We start from the raw sequence: 22,031 nt of genomic DNA on the forward strand, positions 1-22,031 counted from the left end.
CAACCCAGTATTTGAATTCCATTTATTACAGACTTTACTTAAATCTCCAGACTCTTTCTTCCCCTCTGTATCTATTTGGGTGTGTGTGCACACCTCTCATATGTATGTGAGCGTGGATGCGTTGCGTATTTTAGTAATTTTAACAGATTCAGAGTGATAAGGTTAATAAACTTACATCTTTCCTGTTTAAACCCAAGAAAACTTGTCTAGTTCATTTGTAATTATATTTGAGGAACAGTGATCAAGGGCTCACTGAAGTGGGAAGCTAAAAATCACTGTATTTAAAAAGATAAACTCTGTTATGGGCAAATCAGAGAAGGGGCGAGAGGGGAGCCAGAGACCCCTTCCTCAACTGGCCGTAACAGTTGTGTTGTGAACTCTCTGCCCTCTTCTTTCTGTTACTGTGTTGAACACAAGATTTTCAACTTGTGGTTTCTGCCCATTGTTTAATATATCCAGCACCTGAATTGCAGAACCAGGAATATGATTTAACTGGAAACACTGCTTCCTATCATTATTTACGCTAAAAGTAAATATCTCTAAAGTCAGGCTTGTACTCATTTTTGAATGCAATTCGAGGCTGTGGGTAAATACTTAAAAAAAAAAAAAATCATAAGTTGGTTAAGAGATTTCGACTCTATTTTTGAATTTTGTTATGGTTAACTATAGTTCTGGAGTGACCGATTTGGAATGGAGGGTTCATTAAAATCATCAGCCAAGGAATGAGATTTCTGCTCATCCACTCTGAAGGTTTTACTATACTGACCTAGTTCTGTCCTGCAGATGGTTCCCAACATTTTTTTTAAGGATTCAGCTCCCTGCTGCTGAATGATCTCTGCTATGCTATTGTTTGCTTGCTTCCTGTAACCATTGATACCACTTATGCTATCCTTCACTGGATTATGTTGGGAAGCTGCTCAAGCTCCAACTGCTGCTCCTGATACCTGCTCCTTGCTCTGCAGGAAAGCTTCCTCATTTGCACAGATCCTGTGGATCTATCTCACTCTTTAATGGCACCCTGGACTTCACATCTCTTGAGCCTTGGGTTTAACTCCCACTGCTCCCAGTTCCTCTGCTAGTGTACCAAATCCACTGGTGCACGCTGCTGACATGTGCAGCAGCAATACACATCCACTGGACTCTTAGATCAGTTTCTGCTGGCTGATGGTTAAACTCTTCACTCCTCCTTGGGGTCCAGTTTCCGCACTTTCAGAACCATGCTCAGTGATACTTTGCCCCTCAAACAGCTCCAGGATTAACTTCCCCTCCACAGCTCTGAGCCTGCATTGGTTCATCAATGTTCCACTTTGTCTAGTAATCAAATTTTGTTCACCACAGTTTAACATTTGACTCTCTGAAATTGTCACCCTCCTGTCCTTTGTTTATGAAGAGAGCAAATGTCTCCTAATATCTGCAAAGCTGTTGTAACTTGATTTCCTCATGTGTTCATTTACAAGCAAATGTAGTCTGTCACTATTTTTTCTAGTGGCCCCTTCTTTCCTGTCATCTCTGCTTCATATCACCCAGTCATGCTCGCTTTCATTTCTCCCCTTTCCCAATTCATCACTACTACCCTGCTGTCCAACATTTTAGCTGCGAGTTCCAGCATGAATTCCTCTTGGATAAACTTCGGGCTGCCCTCTGTGCCTCTCTCTCCATTCTCTGAAGGGCTCATTGAGGAATTTGTAGCTGCGGCCTCAGCAGCAGAAACATCAAATGCCCCATCTTTGTATCTCGCCAATCTTTCTGCCCAGCACACCTAATGGAGGTGAGTCTCGCCACCAATCTTCCCATCCCATTCATCCTTCCCTACACTGCCCCATTACAGTCTGCTCGTGGATTCACTGCTCCTCAAGAATGTCTGTTGACTTGTGAACAACGTCAGTGTTATCCACAACCTCACAGTGAACAATTGTGTTGACAGCTTGGCTTTGACTGAAAGTTTGCTTACAGATGGTGAAGTCTTACTAACGCCTCCCCACCTGGCTATGCTTTCCACCATCTGCTCCATTTTAACTGCCATAGTGGCTTCAACAGTAATGCATCTAAGTTTGCTGGTGATACAAAGCTAGGTGGGAATGCAAGCTGTAAGGAGGACACAGAGGCTGCAGAGAGATAGGCATGTTAAATGAGAGGGCAACAAGGTGGCAGATGGCGTATAATGGGAAGTGTGAGGTTATTCACTTCAGTTGAAAGATAATTTTTTAAAAGGCATGAAACTTGTGAATGTTGATCAGAGAGACTTGATGTACTCAAACAAGAAACACAAAATCTAGCATGCAGGTACAACAAGCAATTAGGAAAACGAATGGCATGTTGGTTTTTATTGCAAGGATTACAAGAATCAAGAAGTTTTGCTCCAGTTGTACAGGGCTTTGGTGAGACCACACCTAGAGTACTGTGTGCAATTTTGGTCTCCATATTTAAGCAAGGATATACTTGTATTGGAGGAAGTAAAGTGCAGGTTCACATGATTCGTCACTGGGATGAGAGATTTGCCCTACGATAGGCTGAGTAAATTGAGTCTGTATTCTGTGGAGTTTAGGTGATCTCACTGAAATGTACGAAATTCTAAAAGAGTTTTACAGGGTAGATACTGAGACGCTGCTTCCCCTGGCTGGGGAATCTAGAACACGGGGCACAGGTTAATGGGCGGATCATTAGGACTGCAATAGGGAGAAATTTCTTCACTTAAAGTGTTGTGAATTTTTGGGATAATCCTCGAGATGTTGTGGATGCTCCATCGGTCAATATATTTAAGGCTGAGGTAGACAGATTTTAGGTGCCTCAGGGAATCAAGGGATATGGGGAGCAGGCGGGAAAGTGGAGTTGACGACCAAGATCAGCCATGATCGTGTTGAATGGCTCAACAGGCCGTATGATCTACTGCTCCTATTTCATGTTCGTTCTTCTGTTCTTAGGTAACAAATCATATTGTTGCCTTTTTCTCCGACTTTTCTGGTATCTTTTCCTCTTTCGAATACCCATACCTCATGCCTCTCATTGAAAATGTCTGTTCTGTACTCTCCAGCCACCCATAAAGCCTCAGTTTCTAAGCACAATAATCTTCCTCCTTTCCTCCTTGAGGTTCTTGTAAGGGTGACTCATCCTCTCTGAATTCAATCTCTATCTCCATGGCCTCGTCCCTCTCTATCTCTGTAATCTTCTCAAGCCCTTCATCCCTTCAAGACTTTTTTAAAATTCATTCATGGGATGTGGGCGTCACTGGCTATGCCAGCATTTATTGCCCATCCCTTAATTGCCCTTGGGAAGGTGGTGGTGAACTGCCTTCTTGAACTGCTGCAGTCCACTTGGGGTAGGTAGGCCCACAGTGCTGTTAGGAAGGGAGTTCCAGGATTTTGACCCAGTGACAGTGAAGGAACGGCGATATAGTTCCAAGTCAGGATGGTGTGTGACTTGGAGGGGAACTTGCAGGTGGTGGTGTTCCCATGCATTTGCTGCCCTTGTCCTTCCAGTTGGTAAAGGTTGCGGGTTTGGAAGGTGCTGTCTAAGGTGCCTTGGTGCATTGCTGCAGTGCATTTTGTAGATGGTACACACTGCTGCCACTGTGCGTTGGTGGCGGAGGGAGTGAATGTTTGGAGATGGGGTGTCAATCAAGCAGGCTGCTTTGTCCTGGATGGTGTCGAGATTCTTGAGTGTTGTCGGAGCTTCACCCATCCAGGAAAGTGGAGAGTATTCCATCACACTCCTGACTTGTGCCTTGTTGATGGTGGACAGGCTCTGGGGAGTCAGGAGGTGAGTTACTTGCCTCAGGATTCCTAGCCTCTGACCTGCTCTTGTAGCCACGGTATTTATATGGCTACTGCAGTTCAGTTTCTGGTCAATGGTAGCCCCTAGGATGTTGATAGTGGGGGTTTCAGCGATGATAATGCCATTGAATGTCAAGGGAAGATGGTTAGATTCTCTCTTGTTGGAGATGGACATTGCCCGGCACTTGTGTGGCGCGAATGTTACTTGCCACTTCTCAGCCCAAGTCTGGATATTGTCCAGGTCTTGCTGCATTTCTACACGGACTGCTTCAGTATCTGAGGAGTCACGAATGGCGCTGAACATTGTGCAATCATCAGCTAACATCCCCACTTCTGACCTCATGATTGAAGGAAGGCCATTGATGAAGCAGCTGAAGATGGTTGGGCCCAGGACACTACCCTAAGGAACTCCTGCAGTGATGTCCTGGAGCTCAGATGATTGACCTCCAACAACCACAACCATCTTCCTTTGCGCTAGGTATGACTCCAGCCAGCGGAGGGTTTTCCCCTGATTCCCATTGACCTCAGTTTTACTATGGCTCCTTGATGCCATACTCGGTCAAATGCTGCCTTGATGTCAAGGGCAGTCACTCTCACCTCACCTTTTGAGTTCAGCTCTTTTGTCCATGTTTGAACCAAGGCTGTGATGAGGTCAGGAGCTGAGTGGCCCTGGCGGAACCCAAACTGAGTGTCACTGAGCAGGTTATTGCTAAGCACGTGCCGCTTGATGGCACTGTTGATGACACCTTCCATCACTTTACTGATGATTGAGAGTCGACTAATGGGGCGGTAATTGGCCGGGTTGGACTTGTCCTGTTTTTTGTGTACAGGACATACCTGGGCAATTTTCCACATTGCAGGGTAGATGCCAGTGTTGTAGCTGTACTGGAACAGCTTGGCTAGGGGCACGGCAAGTTCTGGAGCACAGGTTTTCAGTACTATTTCCGGAATATTGTCAGGGCCCATAGCTTTTGCAGTATCCAGTGCCTTCAGTCGTTTCTTGATATCACGCGGAGTGAATCGAATTGGCTGAAGTCTGACATCCGTGGTGCTGGGGACTTCAGGAGGAGGCCGAGATGGATCATCAACTCGGCACTTCTGGCTGAAGATTGTTGCAAATATCAGATGTCTGTGCTCCTCCAATTCTGGCTTTTTGTTTATCCTTGATTTTAATTGCTCTGCCATTGGTGGCCAGGCTTGCAGTTGCCTAGGCCCCTAGCTCTGGAATACACTCCCTACACCTCCCAGCGCCTCTCCCTCACTTTCCTCCTTTAAGACACACCTTAAAACCTCACTCTTTGACCAAACGTTTGGTCATCTGGCCTTGTATCTCCTTAAGTGGCTTGGAATCATACTTGGTTTTATAATACTCCTGTGGAGCACCTTGGGACATTTTATTAAGTTCAAGGCGCTATATAAATTGAAGTTGTTATCTCCATATCCATATAAATTCTTGTACCAATATTTATGGCTACATCCTTAGCCTTGCTGTCTCGTATGGCTTCTACATCTATGCTCTCGATCACAGCGGAGGACATCACCAACCTCTCTTGTATTCTTTATCACCCACGTGTCCCTACATTCTACTGACCTCGCTTCCTTCTGTGTTTGCCACTGGAACAAATACTCCACAGAATTACAGAATTGTTAGAGCACGGAAGGAGGCCATTCAATCCATCACGTCTGTACCGCTCTCCGAGTGAGCAATTCACTGTGCCATTTCCCTGCCTTCTCCCCATAACATTGCACATTCTTCCTTTTCAGTTAACTGATTCCCTTTTTGAATGGCTCGATTGAACCTGCCTCCACCACGCTCTCTGGCAGTGCATTCCACTGCGCATGCTAACCGCTCAGCCTTCTCTCTCCAAGGAAAACAGTCCCAACTTTTCTAATCTATCTTTGTAAATGAAGCTCCTCATCCATGGAACCATTCTTGTGCATCTTTCTGCACTCTCTCCCATGCTCCCACCACATTCTCAGGCAGCACATTCCAGAATTTAACCACTCGATGCGCGAAAGTTTTTCCTTATGTTATTTTTGCTTCTCTTACCAAATATTTTCAATCTGTGCCCTCTCATTCTCAATCCTTTAATGAGTGGGAACAGTTTCTCTCTATCTACTCTGTCCAGACCCCTCTTTTGAGTACCTCTATCAAATCCCCTCTCAGCCTTCTCTTCTCCACTGAAAACAGCCCTAACTTCTCCAATCTATCTTCATAACTGAAATTCCTCATCCCTGGAACCATTCTCGTGAATCTTTTCTGTACTCTCTTCAGTGGCCTCACGTCTTTCCTCAAGTGCGACGCCCAGAACTGGACGCGATACTCCAGCTGAGGCCGAACTAGTGTCTTATACAAGTTCAACATAACTTCCTTGCTATTGTATTCTATGCCCTATTAATAAAGCCGAGGATACCAAATGCTTTATTAACCGCTCTCTCAACCGGTCCTACCATCTTTTATGACTTTTGCACATGTACACCTAGGTCCCTCTTCTCCTGCACCCCCTTTAGAATTATGCCCTTTGTTCTCTATTGTGTCTCCTTGTTCTTCCTACCAAACTGAATCACCGTGCTTTTCTCTGCATTGAACATCATCTGCCACCTGTCTGCCCATTCCACCAACGTGTCTGCGTCCTTTTGAAGTTCTACCATATCCTCCTCACAGTTCACAATGCTTCCAAGTTTTGTTATCACCTACAGTTACACTCTCAAGCTGCCAACTGTCTATCCTTTAGTTGTTCATTATCCACAAAACTTATGCAGCTTTTGATCTTCTCGACCCACTCCCTCAGACCAATATTTGATCCCTTTCTCTCCAAAAAAAAAAGCCTTTTTATCTCTTCCATCTTGCTCTTTTCCTTAGTATGTCCCCTTCTTCACTTCCTTCAGTCTAGGGTTATCCCTGAACCTGCAGCTTGTTATAACTGCTCTCATATTTACATTCCATTCCAAGATGATTTTGTTAATGAGATCCCTGTTCCTTTTCCCACATTTGCACTAAACTGCTGACCACTTAGCATTTCTCAGCCTCTATGTGAGCTGACGTTGTAAATGCATTCCTCTTCTAAGGTGTTGTGCCACTCCTTTTGAAAATCATTCCCCCAACCCACTACTATATATTTTTTAAAAAGCTCAATCCTTCCAATTTTGCAATTTGTTGCCCAATTTCTACCCTTTTCCTACCTCTCCTAAGTCATTGAATTTGTCGTTTCCCCCCTCCCCCTCCAGATCTGTGCCCATATTTCCCATATGTCTGTATTTGAAACTCTCCAATCAGGTGTCTCCTACTTGAGCACAAAATCAGCTGAGACCAAAGTAAAAAAGGACATCCTCTTTCACTGTGGCATATAATTCTTCCTGCAGCCTTTGACGAGGTTGATTTCGCCATCATCCACAAATACCTCTGCTCCATTTTCCATTGTAGAGAGAGCATCCTCCAGCAATGGCTTGTCTTCCTGCTACCAAACCATGATCTTTAAGGAATTCTCCAGGGATCTATCTATCTATCTTCCTCACCTACATGCTGCTTCTTGGCACCATTTGGATAAGTTAATGGTTGAGGGGTCCAGCTCTGAGTAACTTCCCAGCCAATATTCTTTTCTATGGTAGGCTCTGTTCTGTTTATTCTAAGATACACAAGACTAGTTGTCCACCTCCAACACTTATTATGCAGTAATAATATGAAGTTTACTTTCCTGATTTAATTTTAGGACCAAGTCATGCTTGATAGACCCTTGCTCGCGACAATGACTTTAAAATGTTGTTGACGTTGTTGTGACTTGTAGCCTGATTGTTGTGGACTTTTTTTGTTTTTGCACAAATGAAAACTTCTGTCGCGATGACATTTCCAACTCAAATTGTTCAGATGCTAAGTTTAGCTACCCTTAGGTTGCTTTCACACTCTTCCAACAGTTGAGGTAAATTGCTTTCCACCAACTCTAAACTTGGAATGTAAATTCACCTTTACATTTTGCTCCTTTAGGAGACACCTTTGTACTATTTGTCCTTATTTTTCTAAATTTGAGTACTGTGCTAGATTAATACTGGATTCCAGTTCATTTGTTCATCTTGCCAAATTTGGTCCAAGTTATTTAAACCTTTGCCTGCAAATGATTGAGGCCTATGCCTGCCAGAATGACTTTGCAAAATCAGGTGTGAAGGACTATAGGCGCGTGAGGTCTCTTGCCCAATTTTGCAAGTCTTGAGTTGATGGTCATGAGTTGCCTCACAAAATCAGGTTTTGGACTATTGGACTTGTGCTGAAACTTTTGTAATCTGTTTTGAAGGTGTATTTTTAACTAATATCAATTAGATGGGACTACTTTTCAGATTTGATGATTGCAATGTGCTAGTGTCACTGCTTTTCATCAGAATAAAATATATTTTTCGCAATATAAGGTTGTATGGAAGAAACTAGCTGTGAGAAACTGCAAGCTTTTAGCAAAGCTTGATATGTTTACTCGAAGAAATTTTGGGCTGTTAGTTTTGCAATTCTCCTGATGTGCTACAGGAACAACTCCTAACGAGGCCTTCAGAATGTTGTTCCGTTGTTGGTAAGGAATACAAATGCCAGTCTGGACGATGAATTTTTCTTTAAATGCCAATATTTGTGAAGGAGCTTCCTCCATTTGTTTCACCTGCATCACATCTACATTACTGCCTTGAAAATTCAGAGATAACTACAACCAGAGCTCACTGGACATTAGACAGGAGTGGGGACTTGGGGTGATAACGCCCTCCACCCCCCCAACCTCCACTTAAGGCCATTGAGCCAATTGTAGGGAGTCTGCTGCCTTTGCAGCTATCATCAGTTAAAGCACAGACTGGGAGATGAACCTGGCACCTTACTGGTCTTCATAGTTTAGCTGATACTAGATATTAAAATGCTGAGTCCAGGGGGCTGTAATCCATTTTGTGGCTTGGAAATTGTGCACCTTTGTTGTTCAGTAACCAAACAAGGCTTTTTTAAAAACTTGCTTTATCCTCTGCTTTCAGGAAGAATCCCGTGTTCTCAGAGTCAAGGTTATTTCAGGCATTGATCTGGCTAAAAAAGACATCTTTGGAGCCAGGTATGTAGTATGTACACTCATTTCACAGGATTCTTATTGTTATGCGATTGATTAAAAGCTGACCATGAAGAAATGAATGTATTGGACAGTGACCTTTCAACAAACCTAAGGAAACTAAAATGTCATTGGTTAGGGCCGATTATATTCTGAGTTTTTTTTTAGAATGGGCACAGTTGTTCCAAAATAAATGGACTGGTGGATCTCCTGTAGTATGCACTCAGGAATTCAAGAACGTGTAATCTTCAGGTCAAGCAGAGTAAGGGGGCAGGAGATGACTGTATTGGCATACACAGACATAATTCAGTCTTTGTTTTAAAACCATAAATCATGTTCTCTTTTATATATGATATCCCTAGTTGAAGAACAAAATTTGGGAAGTCGTGTCGAAATTTTTCATAGACTGAGGAGCGGCAAGTTGCGACACCAAGATTCTCCAATGCCATCACTGGCCAGAGAATTACTGTGACAAATTCACAAAAACAATTTGAATTATAAATGTGAACATGTGGATTTTTAATCGGAAAATATTGATTGCAAGTAAGGTTTTGTGCATGTAGGTGTAACAATTTTAATAAATATGTTTGCTACTTCTTGTTTTCGTTCATGTAGGGTGAGAAAAAAATGACAGCAGCATTTGTTTCTTTTTAGCCGTTAGTCCTTGGAGGGGGAGTGCAGGATGTTTTGGCCAGCAGATGAGTTCCTTGCTCAGTTTAAGAGTAGAACAGGATAGAAAAACTGTTCCATTGCTTCTTTTGCTGCTATTGAGGTCAATTGCACAAGGTTATTTGACAAACCCATTTTGTTAAATTGACAAATCTTTTTGTTCCAACAAAAAACTTCATTGTTATTCTAAAGATATAAATTAGTTCATAACTAACTGAAGTGACAATTCCTACTTAATTATTCCACCCTCTCTGATGCTGTATGTCTTTTTCATAACGCACTAACCAGAGTGTACCAGATGGGGCAAGACAAGTGCTCTGCATAAGCTCAGTTAACGGAGATTTGTGATCTGTTCCTCCGCCTATACGGCCCAAAACGTGGTTTGCTTTCTTCACTGTCATATGTTGGGCTGGGTGGCATCAGCACTTTATATTAAAATACCTCCAAGAGCCTAATTGCAGCTACATAATATTTTATATTGTGACTTTTTAAATCATAGAACTAGATATTTGTTCATTGATCTCAGCTTCTCAAACTATCCAGGACCTTCTCTGTTTGATCAGTTTCTGGTCATGGCAGTCCTGTGCCGTTTTCTTTCAGATTTGGGGAGTTTTGTTTCTTTCTCCATTGGCTAAACACCTATGTAGATTGTAAGCAGCAACTGATCACTCAGACTTGTCGCTATTTACGTCCTTCCACGCTGATTCGCCCAAGTCCAACCAGTCTTCGCTTCAGTTGATTTTCAATCCATTTCATCGACCTTCTTAATCAACTTCTTATATTGCACTGTTAGAGCTATTAATTGTTAGATAGAATATTCACTGCTGTGAGGTTGTACTGATTAATTAAAGTCCAAGTCCAAGAAAATCAGCCTTTCCATTTTACAGATTTCTTCCCATATTATACTGAATTGTTGAAATATTTGTCATGATTCAGTGAATTAATGCAAGAGATGACTTGGCTGTGACCATTATTTTAGTCTTTGACTGAAAAGTTAGACCTTGGTGTCCACAAAAACAAATCCTAAAAGGTGGCAGGATAAGTTGATAAATCACAGTGGAACTTTATGAATAACTGGCCATGCCTCAGTTCGAATATTATGGACAATTCTGGGCAACACACTTGAGGAAAGATGTAAAGGCCTTAGAATGGGTACACAACAGGCTTATCGGGATGTTACCAGGAATGGGGGACTTCAGTTATGAGGAGAGGTTGGAAAAGTTAGCACTGTTCTCCTTGGAACAGAGAAGGTTAAGAGGTGACCCTAACGGATATATTCAAGATGACCGGTTTTGATGGAGTAAATTTAGTAAAAACAATTCTCTCTGGTGAGTGAGTCAATAATTAGAGGCCATAGATTGAAAATCATTGCCAAAAGATTTAGAGGGGAGTTGAGAAATTTTTCATGATGAGTTGTTAGGATCTGGAATGCTGTAACTGAAAAGCTCACAGAATCATCATGGCACAGAAGGCAGCCATTCAGCCCATCGAGTCCATCCCATATGCTTTGCGAACGACACTCTTAATATGTCCTGCCACCTTCTAAGATCGATGCACGTGATCACCCCAGGTCCCTTTGTTGCTGCACACTCTTGAGAACTGTGCCATTAAGTCTATATTGCCTCTCCCTCTCCCTTCTGCCACAATGCATCACCTCACACTTCTTTGTATTAAATTCCATTTGCCACTTGTCTTCCCATTTTACTAGCCTATCGATGTCCTGTTGCAGGTGGTTCGTAGCACCCTCACTGTTTGCCACCCCTCTAAGTTGGCTATCATCAAATTTTGAAATTTTACTCTATTTCAATATCTAGGCCATTTATATAGGTCAAAAAAAGCAGTGGTGCTAGCTCTGACCCTTTGGGAGCACCACTGTCTACAATCCTCTAGTCTGAAAAATGACCATTTTCCACAACTCACTGTTTGCTATCCTTAAGTCAAATTTTTTTATCCAAATGGACACAGATCCTCCTATTCCATGAGCCTCAAGTTTGTTAATCAGCCTTTTATGTATTACTTTGTCAAACGCTTTCTTAAAAATTTGAATACATAACATCCATTCCCTTCAACCTTCTCTGTTACTTCATCAAAAAATTCAATCACAGTATAGTTACCGCACAGAAAGAGGCTATTTGGTGCATTGTGTCTGTGCCGTCCCTCTGAAAGAGCAGTTTACCTAGTGCCGCTCCTCGGCCTTCTCCCCGTTGCTCTGCACGTTGTTTGTTTTTAGCTAACAATCCAATTCCTTTTGAATTGAACCTGCCTTCACCACACTCTCTGGCAGTGCATACCAGATCGTAACCATTTGCTGCATGAAAAAGTTTTTCCTCATGTCACCATTGCTTTTTTGCCAATTACCTTAATTCTGTGCTCTCTTGTTATCAATTCCTCCACCAATGGGAACAGTTTTTCTCTATTTACATTGTGACGACCCCTCATGATTTTGAATATCTCTACCAAATCTCCTCTCAACTGTCCCAACTTCTCCAATCTATCCACGTGAACCTTTTCTGCACTCTCTCAAATGCCTTCACCTTTTTTCTAAAGATGAGTCAAGCATAATCTGCCTTTTACAAATCTGTGTTGGCTATCCTTAATTAGCTTAAACCTCTCTGTGCTTGTTGATTTTGTCCCTGATTTTTGTTTCTAGAACCTTACCTACCACTGATTTTAAACTGACTGGCCTTTAGTTGCTTGGACTGTCTTTGACACCCTTATTTAAGAAAGGGTGTACATTTGCCACTCTGCAATCCTCTGGCACCTTCCCCCATCTCTAGGGAAGACTGGAAGATTATGATAAGTCTTTGCTCAATCTCCACTCCCACTTCCTTTGGCAACCTTGGATGCAAGCTATTCGGATCAGGAACTTATCCACTGTAAGCATAGCCAGCCTTTCCAGTACCTCCTGCCTCTCAATTTCCATCATCTCCGCTTCTACTGATATTTTATTAGCATCCTCTTCCTCATTAAACACTGATACAAAATACTCGTTACTTCACTATTGAGGATACAAGTAACATCCCAGTATTAGCTGGAAGGGAGGGAGGAACTCAAAATTACAATCACCAGGGAAGTGGTACTGAACAAATTGTTGCAGCTGTGGGCTGACAAGCCCTCGGGTCCTGATGGGCTTCATCCTAGGGTGTTAAAAGAAGTGGCTAGTGAGATAGTTGATGTGTGAGTTTTAATATTCCAAAATTCCCTAGATATGGGGAAGGTTCCGTTAGTTTGGAAAATAGCGAATGTAACTCCTTTATTCAAAAAGGGAGGGAGACAGAAAGCAGGATACTACAGGCCAGTTAGCTTAACATCTGTCTTCGGGAAAATGTTAGAAGCGATTATTCAAGACGTTACAGCAGGGCATTTGGAAAAATTCAAGGCAATCAGGCAGAGTCAACATGGTTTTGTAAAAGGGAAATCATGTTTAACCAATTTGTTGGAGTTCTATGAGGGAGTTACATGTGCTGTTGATAAAGGGGAACCGATGGATGTTTTGTACTTAGATTTCCAGAAGGCATTTGATAAGGTGCCACATCAAAGGTTATTGCAGAAAATAACAGCTCATGGTGTACGGGGTAACATATTGGCAAAGATAGAAGAATGACTAGCTAACAGGAAACCGAGAGTAGGCATAAATGTGTAATTTTCTGGTTGACGAGATGTCATGAGTGGCACAGGAATCTGTTCTAGGGCCTCAACTTTTTACAATTTATATAAATGACTTAGATGAAGGGACCGAAGGTATGGTTGCTCAATTTGCTGATGACACAAAGATAGGTAGGAAAGTAACTTGTGAAGAGAAGATAAGGGGGCTACAAAGGGATATAGACAGATTAAGTGTGTGGCAAAGACTTGGCAAATGGAGTATAATGTGGAAAAGTGTGAAAGTGTCCATTTTGGCAGGAAGAATAAAAAAGAAGCATATTATCTAAATGGTGAGAGATTGCAGAGCTCTGAGATGCAGAGGGATCTGAGTGTCCTAGTGTATGAATTGCAAACGGTCAGTGTGCAGATACAGCATGTAATTAGGAAAGGTAATAGAATGTTATTGTTTATCGCGAGGGTAATTGAAATCAAAAGTATGGATGTTAAAATACAACTGTACAGGGCATTGGTAAGACCACATCTGGAGTACTGTGTACAGTACTGGTCTTATTTAAGGAAGGATGTAAATGTGTTGGAGGCAGTACAGAGAAGGTTTACTAGACTTACTCCACATTTCCACCTAGTTTGCAAGGATGGTGGGGTCAAAGAATGTTTTTTTGAGGAGAGGGGTGATGATTCGGGGCAACACTTGAAGAGAGAGAGAACCACTTGGCTATCAGCTAACATGGGGACCGGGAGGGGAAGTTGGGTGATGAACAGTTAGTGGGAATGGGATCGAGGGAACAGGAGGTGGGCATCATTGACAAGTTGAGCTCAGGGAGGGCATGAGGGGTGATAGGAGAGAAACTAGAGAAAAATGTGAGTTCAGGGCTAAGGCAGTGAGGAACATTTTAGTACGTTTGGCCAGATAGGCTAGTGGAAGGAAGGGACGTGGCAGAGGCAGCTGATCAGATAGCCTCGATCTTCGTGACAAAGATATTAATGAGCTCCTCACTCTTACTTTTGGAGGTGATGGTGCAGTTGAGCAAATCAATGGCTGCAGAAATGTTGTGAATGCTGGGCCAAAGGCTGGATAGTTGAAATCTTGCAAGTGAATAAGCTAAACCTATGTAATTGAGAAGTAACTCTGACCATAAAAGATCAAAGCATCCAAGATCTTTGTGATCAGTCAGCATAGGTTCGAAGGAATACCTTGTGCCTCACATCTACTAGAAATCTTGAAGGATTTAAGATAGCTGCTGGGTGAGGATAATCCAACATATGTAATTTAGTTGATTTTCAAAAGGTATTTGCTAATTGGGTGTTGAGAAAGGTTAAGATTCCTCGAACAGATATTTATGATCTGGAAGAATTAACAAAGGGCTTAGCAATACAAGATAGAGAATGGTGCTAAATTGACGATTCTTGCTTTGTAAAAAAGAAGCGTGGGTTCTCTATTCTCATAGAGTCATAGTCATACAGCACAGAAACAGGCCCATCGTGTCCGTGCCGGCCACCAAGCACCTAACTATTCTCGTCCCATTTTCCAGCACTTGGCCCGTAGCCTTGTATGCTATGGCGTTTCAAGTGCTCATCTAAATACTTCTTAAATGCTGTGAGGGTTCCTGCCTCTACCACCACTTCAGCCAATGTATTCCAGATTCCAACCACACTCTGAGTGAATTTTTTTTCCCTCAAATCCCCTCTCAACCTCCTGCCCCTTCCCTTAAATCTATGCCCCCTGGTTATTGACCCCTTCACCTAAGGGAAAAAGTCTCTTCCTATCTAACCTATCAATGCCCCTTGTAATTTTGTATACCTCAATCATGTCCCCCCTCAGCCTTCTCTCTTTGAAGAAAAGCAACTCTAGCCTTTTCAGTCTCTCTTCATAGCTGAAATGCTCCAGCCTAGGCAACATCCTGGTGAATCTCCTCTGCACCCTCTCCAGTGCAATCACATCCTTCCTACAGTGTGGTGCCCAGAACTGTACACAGTACTCCAACTGTGGCCTAACTAGCATTTTATACAGCTCCATCATAACCTCCCTGCTCTTATATTCTGTGCCTCGGCTAATAAAGGCAAGTATCCTATATGGTTTCCTAACTACCTTATCTAACTCTGCTGCTGCCTTCAGTAATCTATGAACCAGTACACCAAGGTCCCTCTGACACTCTGTACTTCCTAGTGTCCTACCATCCATTGTATATTCACTTGCCTTGTTAGTCCTCCCAAAATGCATCACCTCACACTTCTCAGGATGAAATTCCATATGCCACTGCTCCGCCCATCTTACCAGCCCATCTATATTGTCCTGCAATCTAAGGCTTCCTCCTCACTTTACGACACCACCAATTTTAGTGTCATCTAACTTACTAATCATACCTCCTACATTCACATCGAAATCATTAATGTACACTACAAACAGCAAGGGTCCCAGCACTAATACCTGCGGGACACCACTGGTCACAGGCTTCCACTCACAAAAACAACCCTCGACCATTACCCACTGTTTCCTGCCACTAAGCCAATTTTGGATCCGATTTGCCAAATTGTCTTGGATCTCATGGGCTCTTATCTTCTTAACCAATCTCCCATGCGGGACCTTATCAATGCCTTATTGAAGTCCAAGTAGACTACATCAACTGCTTTACCCTCATCTACAAATCTAGTCACAGCCTTGAAAAATTCAATCAAGTTAGTTCGACACGATTTCCCCCTGACAAAGCCATGCTGACTATCCCTAATTAGTCCCTGCCTCTCCAAGTGGAGATTAATCCTGTCCCTCAGAATTTTTTCCAATAGTTTCCTAACCACTGATGTTCGACTCACCAGCCTGTAATTACCTGGTCTATCCCTGCTACCCTTCTTGAATAATGATACCACATTTGCTGTCCTCCAGTCCTCTGGCACCTCTCCCGTGGCCAGAGAGGATTGAAAATTTGTGTCAGTGCCCCTGCTATCACCTCCCTTGCCTCACACAACAGCCTGGATTCATCTCATCTGGGCCTGGGAATTTATCGACTTTTAAGCCCACTAAAGCATCTATTGCTTCCTTCCAATGTTAATATCTTTAAGTATATCGAAGTCCCCCTCCCTGATATCTACATCGTCGTTCTCCACAGTGAAAACGGATGAAAAGTAATCATTTAAAACCTCACCTGTGTCCTCCAGCTCCACACTAGGTCTCTAATGGACCCTACTCTTTCCTTGGTTATCCTCTTGCCCTTAATATACTTATAAAACGCCTTAGGATTTTCCTTTATATTGAGCGCCAATGTTTTTTCATGTCCCCTCTTCGCTCTCCTAATTACTTTTTTACCCCCCCCACACTTTCTATACTCTAATGCCTCCGATGTTTTATGGCACTGAATCTGCCATAAGCCTCCTTTTTTTTCCTGATCCAGTACTTTATATCCCTTGACATCCAGGGTTCCCTGGACTTGTGGTCCTACCTTCACCTTAAAGGGTACATGTTGGCTCTGAACTCTATTTCCTCTTTGAATGCCTCCCACTGGCCTGATGTAGACTTTCCTATAAGTAGCTGCTCCCAGTCCACTTTTGCCAGATCCTGTTTTATCACATTGAAATTGGCCTTCCCCCAATTCAGTACCTTTATTTCTGGCCCGTCTTTTTCCTTTTCCATAACTACCTTAAATCTTAGAGTTATGGTCACTATCCTCGAAATGCTCTCCCGCTGATACTTCTACCACTTGTCCAGCTTCATTCATGGATTAGGTCCAATACTGCCCTTTCTCTTGTAGGACTTTCTATGTACTGGCTCAAAAAGCTCTCCTGTATGCATTTTAAGAATTCCTCCCCCTTTAAGCCTTTTGCACTAAGACTATCCCAGTTGATATTAGGTAAGTTGAAATCCCCTACTATTATTACCCTATCATTTTTACACTTCTCTGAGATTTGCCTACATATCTGTTCCTCTATCTCTCCCTGACTGTTTGGAGGCCTGTAGTACACGCCCAGAAAAGTGATTGCCCCCCTTTTGTTCTTAAGTTCGACCCATATGGCCTCATTTGAGGAACCTTCTAAGATATCATCCCTCCTTACTGCAGTAATTGACTCCTTGATCAACAGTGCAATACCACCTCATCTTTTATCCACTCCCCTATCACGCCTGAAGATTCTATACCCTGGAATATTGAGTTGCCGGTCCTGCCCCTCCCTCAGCCATGTCTGTGATAGCAATAATATCATAATCCCATGTGCTAATCAATGCCCTTAATTCACCTGCCTTATCAGTAAGATTCCTTGCATTAAAGTATATTCAATCCAGCCTTGCATTTTTTACTTGTGCCTTAGCAGGTCTACATTTTCTCTGACTTCCAGACAGACTCAGTTTTTTTTCTATATTTGGCTGTGCCTCACCCCCTACTGTACCTCCACTCTGTAACCCATCCCCCTGCCAAATTAGTTTTAAACCCCCCCCCCCCTCCCCCCCACCGCCCCAAAAGCACCAGCAAACCTCCCAGCAAGGATGTTGGTCCCGTTCCGGTTCAGTGACATTTGCTGTTCATACTGTTTCACATCATTGTAAAATTATCAGTAGGAATGATAGTAATTTCCTAATGGTGCAAAATTATATTTATAATAATTAGAAAAGAGATGACAAGCTTTTGAAGACAATCAGTTATGTAGATAGGCTGATATGATTAAGGGGAGCATGATGCTGCTCTTGAAAATCATGGGTTTTTGTTAAGATTCAGTGGACAACTTTTAATTAGAACAGTATACATCAGATTCGATACTAGTTACAAAATCTATAAACCTTGATCAAGACTAGAAAATATAAACCTTTCTCAATCCCTGATATAGGAGATACATGGAACAGCTTCTGGAATCAGTGAGTAACTTAGATAGAATTATGTAAAATTTACAGCATAAAAGCAGGCCATTCAGTGCAGCTGATCTGGCCCAGTGTTTGTGATCCACAGAACCATCCTCCCATTCTATTTACTTTCTCACCCTATCAGCATGTCCTATTTCTTTCTTCCTCATATTTACCTCGCATTCCCTGCTATTTACCTCAACTCCCCAATGTTCCACATTCTCACCACTGTCTGGGTAAAGAAGATTCTCATGAATTCCTTAGTGATTATCTTCTGTTTATGGCCCCTAGTTTTTGAACTTCACCATAAGTGGAAACATCTCACATCTACCCTGTGGAGCCACTCCATAATTTAAAGACCTCTATCAGGTTACCTCATGGTCATCTGTTTCCCAGAGAAAAGAGCTGCAGCATGTTAAGTCTTTGTAGATAGTTATACCCTTCGTTCTGTTCTCATTCTTGTGAATCTTCTTGGATTTTCTGCAGTGCTTCTATATCGTTTTTGTTATGTGGAGACCAGAACTGTGCACAGTACTCTGTGTATTCTATCCACACTTTTCATCCGAAAATCTACATTATTCATAAAAATCTGGAAAAAAACATTACAACACAGTTCAAAACAACACCAAGTTAACATTCCAAAAAGTGCAAAGGAAATCAGTTTTCTTCAATACAGGAGTGAATAGTCTCACAACCATTCCATTCAATTTTTACCATGTACATTTTACAACAAACCTATATTTGGTGTATACAGCTCGAGGGGTTTCTCATGCGTCCAGCCCCTCAGTTCACTATGGCGGAAGGACCTTACACAGTGATCTTTCCCCATTGAGCCTTTGCAGCGGCTGCCCCAAGCTTTAGTGCATCCCTCAGCACGTTGTCCTGGACCTTGGAATGTGCCAGTCTGCAACACTCGGTCGTGGACAACTCTTTGCGCTGGAAGACAAGCAAGTTTCGGGCAGACCAAAGAGTGTCTTTCACCGAATTGATGGTCCTCCTGCAGCAGTTGATGTTTCTTTGGGTGTGTATCTCTGGGAACAGCCCGTAGAGCACAGACTGCTGTGTTACAGAGCTGCTTGGGCTGAACCTCGACAAAAACCACTAGATTTCTTTCCACACCTGCTTTGCAAAGACATATTCCAGAAGAAGGTGGGCAACTGTCTCTTGCCCCCTCTGCGCACTGCCCTCGAGGTGGTTGCGGTGGGGAAGACTCCAGACGTGCAGAAAGGATCTGACGGGGAGGGCGCTCCTCACAACCAGCCAGTCTACGTTTTGGTGCTTGTTTGAAAGTTTTGGTGATGAGGCATTCTGCCAAATGACTTTGGCAGTCTGCTCGGGGAACCATCCGACTGGATCTACCATCTCCTTTTCCCGTAGGGCCTTGACATTCCGTGCAGACCACTGCCTGATTGATTGGTGGTCAAAGGTGTTTTCCCACAGAAACTTTCCCACAAAGAATAGGTGGGCTGCTGATCAGAGCTTTCTCTGTGTACCTTTCTGGAAGACGTAATGCGAGCAACACTCATCCTGCTTAATGGAGCGGACTCTGGACCGGAAGATGATCTTGGAAGCCTCCGTGGTAAAGAGCGAGGCCTGTTGGCTCTTCACCTCTTGGAGATCCTCCTTGACCTGGACCCCCATTGACTGCAGCCGGAGCAGATTTTGCATTCTTTTCTGCAGTCGGAGCATTTCCCTATGTGTCTCTCTCGCCCTCTGAACACCTTTGACAATAAAGAACCTCTTGATCTCCTTGATCGCCTCCCACCAGTGCACCAAAGACTGAAAGAGTGGTTTCGCGGTTCTCCATCCTTCATAATGCCTTTTGAGTTCCTCAACTTTCTCTGGGGTTAGCAGTATAGCATTGAGCTTCCATGTCCTCCTGCCAACTCGCTGGTCATCCTCTAAGTGACAGTCGGCCAGTAAGAGGCAGTGGTCAGAGAAGAACACCGGCTTAACGTCGGTGGATCTGACCGTGAAAGCATGGGACACAAACAGGAAGTCAACCTTGGAATGGGCAGGCTCGTCCGGTCTTGACCAGATGTATCTGCGCTGCGCTCCATCTGCATCGTGCAGCTTGGCATCTTTTACTGTTTCCATTAGGAATCTGAACATAGCGTCCAGTTTGCTGTTGTCCGTGCCAGATCATCCAGCTGCGTTAATGATGCAGTTGAAGTCACCGTCTAGAATGACCGGTCTGGATGTTGCCAGCAGCAGTGGGAGCTGCTGGAGGACCATCAGTTGCTCGTTGCATTGAGCCGGGGCGTACGTGTTGATCAACCAGACCGAAGCATTGTTGTACATTACATCTGCGACGAGGCCGCCTACCACCTTCTTATCTTCGGAGGTGATGAAGTTGCCTCCCCACAGCAGAATACCCAGGCCGGAGGAACAGGAATCATTATCCCCTGACCAGATCGATCACCTGTGTGACCACTATCATGACCATTGCCTGTAGGTGCTGAGGTGTGGTATTCCACACTCCTGCAGAAACAGCAGGTCGGCTTTGACCTTGGCGAGGTAGTCCAAAATCGAAACACATCGCATAGTGGATTTAATGCTACGCACGTTACTCGAAACAATCTTAATATCTTAATACCTATGTTCAAGTTAAGTGTTGCTTCCCATACCAGTTGTCCTTGCTCGTCCCAGTCCTTTGGTATGTTCCTGCATACCCATAGTGTACGCAAGCTGTTTCACATTCGTTGGGCTCAGAACCCCTCCTGGTTTCTCATGGGGGGTTTGTTCTGCTGGGGTGACATTGCGGGGGGGTGGGGAGGGTCTTGTAGGCAGCAAGGCTTGGGTTGTCCTCTGCTGTTGGTGTCTTTCCCCTCTTCTTTCTCGAAGACATCACTGCTCCCGGCTTCCCAGAGCTGGAGTACAGCAGACGCTTCTTTGCTGTTGGTGTCCTGGAGCTGGGGGGCGCTGTGCATGTCACTGGGTTTGGTGCTTTGGGTTTGGGGTGCGCTGGGGTCATCACAGCTCTGGAAGCTGGGGGGCTTTATCTTCCAGCTCCTTTGAGTTCTGCCGCTTCTTTTGCAGGTGCTGTCGTTCCAGCCCATCCTCGTCGAATCAGGAGGAGCTGCCATAGTCTATCTCAGATGGTAGCCTCCTCTTGCCACTGGTTTGGGTGGTGGCCTGTTCCTTTTTTTGGAAATTTTTTCTTTGTGGTTTTTCTTTGTACCACTTGCCACTGACCAGTTTGTCCATCTGCTGCCTCCTCCTATCTGTAGAGGAGAGTTTTTTGGGCATGGGGTAGGTGTTGGGTTGCTGGTTGCGGCTGCTTCCCCTGTTTTCTCCTTCTCAGGTAGACTTTCCTCGCTGCAGAGAGGGTTACTTGTCTCCTTCCCAGCACCAGACGCATTCACATTCCTTCTCCCCGGCCTTTCCTTGGACCTTGCCGCCTGAGCATAACTGAGGCAGTGTTTGAGGCAGGATTTGTAGAGGTGGCCTGCCTCACCGCACAGGTTGCAGCACTTACTCTGTTTACAGTCCTTGGTCTGACAGCCTTCCTTCCTTGCAGTTTTTGCAAGCGACTGTGCTGCAGTTAGCTGCCACGTGACCAGATTTACCACAGGTGTGACAAAGTCTGGGCTGCCCTGCATAGACCAAGAAGCCTCGACTTCCTCCGATAGCGAAGCTGGAGGGGGGATGGATGATGGCTCCGTTGGCATCGACCTTCAAGTTCACCTTGACCTGCTGCTTGCTAGTCCAAATCCCAAATGGGTCCTTGACATCAGTGCTTCTGCCGGCCACCTCGACGTACCTGGCAGGGAAGGTGAGTACTTCCACGCAGGAACGTTGGGATTATAGAGGTGAATTGTCACCACCCGTTTGTGTTGCGACAGCAGCGTGAAGAGCGGCTCCACTGTGAGGATCGACAGCGGCGCCTGATGGCTTCGCTATTGGAGGAAGTCGAGGCTTCGCTATTTGAGGAAGTCGAGGCTTCTTGGTCTATGCAGGGCAGCCCAGACTTGAACACCTTCAGGAACTTGATGCATCCCGCCACGTTCTTGAATGTCCTGCAGGCAGAAGGTGTCTGCAGCTTGGAATCCACAGCAATCGATAAGGATTTTCTTAATGAAGAAGGTACGGTCAACAGGTGCA

The 22,031-nt window shown here is 43.9% G+C and overlaps 1 protein-coding gene across 5 annotated transcripts in view; it reads left to right on the forward strand.

Moving 5' to 3' along the window:
• nedd4l (NEDD4 like E3 ubiquitin protein ligase) overlaps positions 1-22,031 on the forward strand; it is a 640,458-nt gene that overhangs the window by 143,236 nt on the left and 475,191 nt on the right. For 4 of the 5 annotated variants that reach the window (XM_068031021.1, XM_068031043.1, XM_068031026.1 and 1 more), the window contains exon 2: positions 8,766-8,839. In XM_068031021.1, coding sequence (XP_067887122.1) covers positions 8,766-8,839 — 74 coding nt within the window. Of the gene's footprint in view, positions 1-8,764; positions 8,840-22,031 lie in introns of those variants that run through there. The other variant, XM_068031053.1, reaches the window with a different exon arrangement.

Source organism: Heterodontus francisci, chromosome 1 (genome assembly GCF_036365525.1).
Source record: "Heterodontus francisci isolate sHetFra1 chromosome 1, sHetFra1.hap1, whole genome shotgun sequence".
Lineage (NCBI taxonomy): Eukaryota > Metazoa > Chordata > Chondrichthyes > Heterodontiformes > Heterodontidae > Heterodontus > Heterodontus francisci.